This window comes from Myxine glutinosa, chromosome 9 (assembly GCF_964187855.1).
Source record: "Myxine glutinosa chromosome 9, kmMyxGlut1.1, whole genome shotgun sequence".
NCBI classification, from domain to species: domain Eukaryota; kingdom Metazoa; phylum Chordata; class Myxini; order Myxiniformes; family Myxinidae; genus Myxine; species Myxine glutinosa.
Window position 1 is genome coordinate 116,450,874 of NC_136269.1, and position 8,971 is coordinate 116,459,844.

The window sequence follows — 8,971 nt, forward strand, 5'->3', positions numbered from 1 at the left end:
TGAGATTGCTGTGAGGATTTGTGAGACGCATCACGACGTGGATGAGACATTGGGGTGATTCCATCTCTCCCTCCCTAGGAGGGACTGATGATGAATTGGAGATGGCAAATTATGATGTTGAATTGGTAATGGCAAATTTTGATGTGCAGTTGAAAATGGCAAATTTGATTGGTTAGGAGGGAGAGAAGACGAATTTGGTTTATGGGAGGAACGGGGAAGACAGTAGGGATGTTTGTTGATTTGTAAAGTAGATGTTTATGGGTAGTGTTGTGTTTTGTGGATACAGTAAGGGGTAAGGGAGGGGCCATGTAGGTTACCTGGTGGGGGGGGGGGCGTACGATAGGAACGTACCTGTCTCACCTGGTTCCCATGTGCCCCCAGTGTGCATCATCTTGTATTGCGTGCACTTTTGCGCCCTTACCACCTTACTCACTTGCTTTCTTTTGTCTCCCACCTCCGAGGATCTGGCTTTGGGGCAGAGAGAGAGGAGAGAGAGGTGCTGGCTCCGCAGTTGTGGGCCTGTACTTTCGCTGCTTGCTGCCTGGATCGATACACCATATGGACCGCAATTTTGGTGGCCGCCCACAATGGACCGCAGTTCTTTTGCGGCCAAGCACCACCCGTGGATGGACCTATGGGTCAACGTGGCACCTATGCCATACAGGTGAACCACTTTTAGTTGACACCAAGTGCACCACAAGAAGAGCAAGAGACACCTGCAGGGTTAGGGGTTGTCGCATTTATTTTTAATCATTGAACAATGGTGACTGCACCGATTGGTGGTGGGGTGGTGCTGTTGATGCTCGGAAAGGGTGCTCTGCACGTTATTAAAGGCCGTCGGCCACAGAGCACTCGTGGGTTGGTGTATCGATGTTGGCAAGCGCGCTCTCTCTATGCATAACATCTGCATGTGTTCCTCCAAAGACAGGTCCTGGATCGTAGTGTAGATATCAGCGTAATCTTGTAAATAATGCTCCCTACCGGCTGTATGTGTAGTTTGCGAATTCTTTCCGGATTCGGTTATCCTGTGGGTGTGTTTCTGTGAGGAGAAGGGTGCAACGTCGCAGGGGGACATATTTACTCATTTGTGAATATCTGTAAAACTGTCGCACTCAGGGTAGAGTTAATAGTAGAGGGAACTACATTGCGTGCCACACTAAAGTAGGTAAAAATTTATCGGGTCGGGACGCCCCGAGGGTAGAGAAGGGTGCAATGTTGCGAATATGGAATTTGGCCTCCATATCCGCTTGTAAATATTCCCCTATTTTCTCCAATACTCCCCAACTTTCCCCAATCCCCCATTCCCTAGTCCCATTGCATGTAAATAACAATCAGTAGAGCCGACCTTCCCCTTATTCCCCCATTAAATGTCGTGCCCAGGTCCACCGCACCACACGTAGCCAACTTTCGGACATCTTCCTAGTTATTCTTAATCTATGTCAGTTAAGGCCTCGTTTCCATTAATTATGACTCTTCGTTGCACCAGAATGTGATTATATGGCATCAGTAGTGAGTTTAGGACCTTTCCCATACCTCCTCCCATCTTCTTCCCCAAACAACAACAATAACAACAACTACAACAACAATTACAACAACAACAGAGGGGATGGCGGCGGAGCGGGGGAGGATGCGTCCTCACACCGGCTCGATTAGCTCCAGACCATGCGCTCCACGGGGTTACCCCGAAGGGGCTGGCTGTCAGCTCCTCGTCGGGGGCGGAGCCAGTAACCCCCCCCGCACGCACCCAATGAGAAGCAACGTGCCGATTCCACGAGGCGGAGCTAACGAGCCGAGGGCGTGTCACTCCCCGCCGGATATACGCGGCCACGCGCCGGATGTGACGTGAGATTCGCCCCCAGCTGGAGAAAGACGGACCTGCGAGCGCTGAAACAGATGCGCCTGAGTTTGGAGAGGCCTGAGAAAGAACGTCACCTCTGAGCGCTGCGACGAGACCTCCCCGCATCTCTGGACCGAACCGTGTACCCTGCTTTGAGCCAAGAGTGCACCTTGAGCCATCGCTATCTGCCTTTCCTAGCCATCAAACCCCGTGTGAGTCAGCGTTGTCCCGTTTATCTGTCGTCTGTCTAGGGTTAATATAAGAGTGTGTCTAAGTGCCTGTCTTTCTATGCTGTCCCTCTTGTAGTTGTAATCTAACCTTCCGCCTTAATATAACCTCCTCCGGAGGTCTTGAGAACTGAACCCCTGGTGTCGTATTGTGTCATTATAACCCAGCCGGGTGTCTTCTTTTTCTTATTGAGCCAGCGTAGCGCGACTTCGTCAACGTCGAGTATAGTCGGGTAATTTGTGCGGACACGACGGCCATTCCGCTCGGCCCACCTTAACATCAAAGTCGTGTCTGTAACAATATTTTCCAAGGTGTTAAGTAAATAAAGAATAGACAAATAAAATAAAAATCTGAACTAGAGCGAGTCGATGGCACACCATCGCAAATCCCCACACTTCCTACCTATAGTAAAGATGAAAGATGGCACAAGGTTCCAACAGTAATCCTCGTAGGGATGACAGGCTGAGTCAACCCCCCTGGCGTTAATTCAGCGATTGACTGGGATTCAAACTCAGGATCCGAAGATCCCAGGCCGGCACACTAACCGCTAAGCCAACACCAGGCTACCCAATATCAAATGTTGAATTTTAAAATGTCCTGCATTGACCCCTGTGACCTCAAATCCTGACACAATGGGACATTAACCAGGGGACAAATGCAAAAACATTGTGCGTCCCCAATGTTGATTGCATATACAAAGTTTCATTTACCCCACGCTTTTGGGGGAGGGGGGGGGAGGAAGAGGGATATTGTAAATTGGCTTCGTCCATCACACTATCTCAGAGACGGTTGAGCAGAAATTCACCAAACCTGGCCGTTATGATCACATGCAAAGAAAGAAAGAAAAAAAAAATGACCCTTTGGACCCCTTAATCCCTTTAAAAATACCACACATATATCAAAAGTCTTTTTGCAATATACAGTCACGTGAAAAAGTAAGTGCACCCCATGTAAAGTTTTGACTTTTTCAACATATTTCAACATACAGCTATTTGATCTTCATTTCAACAACATTGATAGATAAAAGTGATATAATACAATAAATATCATGAAACATTTACATTTTGTAGTCCATTGTATAATTTAAATAAACATAAATGCAAATTTCACATGTGGAAAAAGTAAGTACACCCCTACATTTATCACTACTTCAAATACCTAAAATTAGAATCAGGCGCACCAGCTCAGGTGCAAATGATTAGAACATCGTTAGAGAGGATCTTGTAGGAACCTGTCTTATTTAAACCTCAGACTTATTTAATCTTATTGTCTTATTTAATCCTCTCCGGCCTTGCACCCCCAGCTCTCTCTGTGCTCTGTCCCCCAAATATTCCTACAGGTCGCACAAGATCTGCCAGCAACCCTCTGATGGTTAAACTGCCGAAATCTCGGCTCTCTGCTCACCTTCACTCTTTCATTCCTCTTTTCTCCCGCCTCTGGAACAAACTCCCTCACTCCCTTCAATCCCACTCCTCCCTCCAGGTCTTTAAAACAGCTGTTCACCACCATCTCTTATCTTCCCCCATCCAAAACCTTGATCTTTTCTACCCCCGCTAATTCCCCAGATCCACCTTGTTTGAAATTCCAACTTCTTTCCTGGAAGTCCTGGCAGTGTCCATATGTTTTATACCTCTCCCACCGCCCCCTTCCCATGCCCCCCCCCCCCCAAAGCCCTCGCCCTCTCTCAGATCTCTCGATGTCTCCATGTCTCTCGGTCCCTGCTCTCAAATGTTGTGTTTGTGTCCTTCCCCCTCTCTCCCCATCTTGTCTACCGCTCCCGATGTTATATGTTTTATGTGTCGGTTTGTCTTTCTGTGTGATTAATGTTCGCTCTTTCACGAGCCTCGATCTTGTATACAAAAAAAAAAAAAAAAAAAAAAAAAAAAAAAAAAAAAAAGCCATTTAGTTTGGTTTGCTCTTTGTTGTTGAAGTGTGCGGCATCACCATGCCTAGATCAAAAGAGCTCTCTGAGGCCTTCAGAAAGAAGGTTATAGATGCCTACGAGTCTGGGAAGGGATTTAAAAAGATCTCCAAACAATTTGAAATCAATCATTCGACTGTCCGGAAGATCATCTACAAATGGAGAAGATTCCAAACAACTGCCAACTTGTTCAGGCCAGGCCGCCCCAGCAAGTTCAGCCCGAGAGCAGACCGCAAGATGCTGAAAGAAGACCGAGAACCCTAGAATGTCATTGCGGGACCTACAGGTAGCTCTTGCCACTGTTGATGTCAAAGTGCACGAGTCTACCATTAGAAAGAGGCTGCACAAATTTGATCTACATGGGACGTGTGCCAGGAGGAAACCTTTGCTGTCCAGAAAGAACATCAGGGCAAGACTAAAGTTTGCCAATGAACACCTAGGCAAAGACCAGCACTTCTGGAACAATGTGATCTGGACAGATGAGTCAAAGGTAGAGCTATTTGGCCACAGTACCAGAAGACATATTTGGCGAAAACCAAAGACAGCATTTGACCACAAGAACCTGATACCAACTGTAAAGCATGGTGGTGGAAATATTATGGTTTGGGGCAGCTTTGCTGCATTAGGGCCTGGGCAGCTCACCATCATATAATCCACTATGAATTCTTCATTGTACCAGAGGGTGCTTGAGGATAATGTGAGGCCATCTGTTGGAAAAGTTGAAGCTCAACCAAAGGTGGACCTTGCAACATGACAATGACCCTAAACATACCAGTAAATCCACCAAGGAATGGCTGAAAAGAAAGAAATGGAGGGTTCTGGAATGACCAAGTCAAAGCCCGGATCTAAATCCCATTGAGATGTTGTGGGGAGATTTGAAACGAGTTGTGCATGCAAAAAACCCTTCAGACATCGCACAGTTGAAAGAATTCTGCATAGAGGAGTGGGCAAAAATTTCTCCCAGTCGGTCAGAGACTGGTAGACAGTTATAAGAAACGCCTACTTGAGGTTGTTTCTGCCAAAGGGGGCAATACCACCTATTAGAGCCAAGGGTGTACTTACTTTTTCACATGTGTAATTTGCATTTACGTTTATTTAAATTATACAATGGACTACAAAATGTAAATGTTTCATATTTGTTATGTTATATCACCTTTATCTATCAATATTGTTGAAATGAAGATCAAATAGCTGTATGTTGAAATATGTTGAAAAATCAAAACTTTACATGGGGTGTACTTACTTTTTCACGTGACTGTATGAACTATACTTTTTCAGCAAGTAATGCATAAACTCAACCCACACAGAGGGTGGGCACTCTGGACTCTGCTAGTACTCATACAACTAACGTAAAAACTTCAGTAATTTTGAAGCATTTCGCTGTTTCTCTGATTGCTCCTCTTTGATTGCCCCTCTCCAATTGTTCTGCATTGGTTTTATCACCTTCTGTTAAGACACCTCTAAACATGGAATCCACAAACTCGGCCATGGGTCCACGTCAGTAATCCACGACCTCGGCCATGGGTCCACGTCAGTAATCCACGACCTCGGCCATGGATCCACATCAGTAATCCACGACCTCGGCCATGGATCCACGTCAGTAATCCACGACCTCGGCCATAGGTCCACGTCAGTAATCCACGACCTCGGCCATGGATCCACATCAGTTATCCACGACCTCGGCCATGGATCCACATCAGTAATCCACGACCTCGGCCATGGATCCACATCAGTAATCCACGACCTCGGCAATGGATCCACATACGTAATCCCCGACCTCGGCCATGGATCCACATCAGTAATTAATCCATGACCATGACCATAGGTCCACATCAGTAATCCACGACCTCGGCCATGGATCCACATCAGTAATCCACGACCTCGGCCATATATCCACATCAGTTCCACATCAGTAATCCACGACATCGGCCATGGATCCACATACATAATCCCCGACCTCGGACATGGATCCACATCAGTAATCCATGACCATGACCATAGGTCCACATCAGTAATCCATGACCTCGGCCATGGATCCACATCAGTAATCCACGACCTCGGCCATGGATCCACATCAGTTCCACATCAGTAATCCACGACCTCGGCCATGGATCCACATACATAATCCCCGACCTCGGCCATGGATACACATCAGTAATACACAACCATGACCAAATGTCCACATCAGCAATCCATGACCTCGGCCATGGGTCCACATCAGTAATCCACAACCTCGGCCATGGGTCCACATCAGTAATCCATGACCATGACCTTAGGTCCACATCAGTAATCCACAACCTCGGCCATGGGTCCATATCAGTAATCCACAACCTCGGCCATGGGTCCACATCAGTAATCCAAGACCTCGGCCATGGGTCCACATCAGTAATCCACGACCTCGGCCATGGGTCTACATCAGTAATCCACTACCTCGGCCATGGGTCCACATCAGTAATCCACGACCTCAGCCATGGATCCACATCAGTAATCCACGACCTCGGCCATGGGTCCACATCAGTAATCCATGACCTCGGCCATGGGTCCACATCAGTAATCCACGACCTCGGCCATGGGTCCACATCAGTAATCCACGACCTCGGCCATGGGTCCACATCAGTAATCCACGACCTCGGCCATGGGTCCACATCAGTAATCCACGACCTCGGCCATGGGTCCACATCAGTAATCCACGACCTCAGCCTTGTCTGTGTGCATAGTCAATCCAGCAATGCGATGTCACTTTCTTTATCTCTCCATCGGGCAAGCACACAATTGTTCGGCCGTTAATATGTTTGTTAATTTGCTAACAGTAATCGACCATTACTATTACTATTAGACGAGACTCCTGCCATCACTGGGTTCTTGGTAATATCGACGTACCCACCCAGAACCAGACCGAGTGATTAGATGAGCCCGAAACCTGTACTCGCCCCGCACGAACTCAACCCGGAGTTAGCCAGGCCCGGCCCGGCTCTCCTTACTTGCAAAGCTTTCCACCTTCCCCGCTCGTCACCACACCGTACAGCTTGAAAGAAACTGGCGCCGTCGCCTTTAAAGGGTTGCGATGAAACCAATACGCCATGGTGAAATCGAGCGACACAGGCAGAGAAACACACTTCCGGGGTTGTCCTTTAAACCATCGACGTCTTTTCCTCCGCCGTGTTGATCGCTCCTCACGCTCTCCGTCTCCACCAGGGCGCGTCACGTCGTAACGACGTCCTTGCGCTATGACGTCATGACGCAAAGACGTGTTTTAAATTAATACCAACGGAGTTCACCAATTCACACACTTAGCCTTAGGGGAATCACAAGAGGCCTGCGCTGGCGTTGGGGGTAGACCAACTGAAAGAAAATCAACCATTTATTCACAAAAGTACCTAAGTAGGCCAACCAGAGAAATATGTATAAATATACCAAGTAATTAAAGTATTTTTTTTTCATGTAAAGGGATAGTATGTGGATGTCCCTCCAAATATTATGCAAACAAGGCAGGATGATTACATTAAATGATCATGTGAGACTATTCGCATTTATCAACTTTTTCGGAGTTTTGTTCCAAGTTCTCTTTTCAGGATCGTCACCGAGCGCGGATTGCCTCCAGTTGTCGTTCATTTGTGGTAATATTTCCCGGGGATGGTTTGCAAAATATCAGTGGGGTTCTTCTTCATCATTCCTGTTGCTCCAATTATCACGGGTAGGCTACAATTTCGATGCTCTTCATCTTCCAAGATCTCTTGACCTCATTTTTGAGCTCCTGGTATTTGTTCATTTTCTTGATTTCTGCGTTGTTTAGGCTAAAATCGCTGGGCACTGATATCTGAATCATCAATTCTACCTTTTCCTTTTTGTTCCTGAGTGCAATGTATGGACGCAATTCTTTGTTTTCTACGTTCACACTCGATGGAATCATCAGGTCGCACGAGAGTTCCTATTTGTTGGAAAAAGTCCATCATTATTCCCGTGCCAAAAAAGGTTCACCCGAGGCAGCTCAATGATTATAGACCTGTTGCCCTCACCTCCATCTTGTGTAAATGTGTGGAGAAATTGATGGTGAAGATTATAACATCAGATGTAACTCCTAAACTGGATCCTTTACAATTTGCATACAAAGCAAGACGAGGTGTTGAAGACGCCTGGCTCAGGTGACTTCATCTATATCTTCACCAGAATGGAACCTATGTCCGTGTTGTGGCGGACACGAAAGCCCACTGGCGTGGTGACATCTTTCCGCGCACCAAGTGGGCGGCGGCCACGCCCGAGGGGTAGGCGTGGCCTCAGGATATACACCGGGCACGCAGCCCAGAGCACGCCAGTGCTACAGTGACCTCTTTGGAATAAAGAACTATAAACTCACCGCGTTGTCCGCTTCCTCCTTGGTAGCAAGTCACGCGCGTAGTACCGCATGCTTCATTGGTGACCTCCGACATTCGAGTCAGCCGTCGCTGACTCCCCGAAACCGCTGCAACAATGGCTACCAACGCGGTCTCCATCAAGCTCCCCGAATTCTGGAAATCACAAGCCGAAGTTTGGTTCCTGCAGGCGGAAGCCCAGTTCCAACTTCGAGGCATCACGGTGGACGAGACCATGTACTGCCACGTGGTCTCCGCCCTCGGGCCCGGCACGGCCACCCGCGTCGTATCGGTCCTAAGGAATCCACCTGCCGACGGCAAGTACGAGGCGGTCAAGCGTCTCCTCCTCGCCACGTTCGGCCTTACGGTGGACGCACGGGCCGATCGCCTCTTGGACCTCCCCGAGATCGGGGACACGCGACCGTCGGTCCGTATGGACCATATGCTGGCGCTCATGGGTGACGAAACCCCGAACGCTCTATTCCGGGCATTGTTTCGACGCCAGCTGCCAGCACAAGTCCGCCTCGCTTTGGCTGGTTCCGCGTTAACGGAACCCCATGCGCTCGCTGCCGAGGCCGACAAATACTACGCGGTTTTGGACACGCAGGCGAGTCTTGGCGCGGTTGCCGCTCCCGA

The 8,971-nt window shown here is 48.1% G+C and overlaps 1 protein-coding gene across 2 annotated transcripts in view; it reads right to left on the bottom strand.

Moving 5' to 3' along the window:
- BROX (BRO1 domain and CAAX motif containing) overlaps positions 1 to 7,209 on the bottom strand; it is a 64,349-nt gene extending 57,140 nt beyond the window's left edge. The window contains exon 1 of one of the 2 annotated variants that reach the window (XM_068128445.2): positions 6,968 to 7,209. In XM_068128445.2, coding sequence (XP_067984546.1) covers positions 6,968 to 7,068 — 101 coding nt within the window. In that variant the 5' untranslated portion in view covers positions 7,069 to 7,209. The remainder of the gene's footprint in view (positions 1 to 6,967) is intronic. The other variant, XM_068128446.2, reaches the window with a different exon arrangement.
- Positions 7,210 to 8,971: the final 1,762 nt, after the last annotated feature.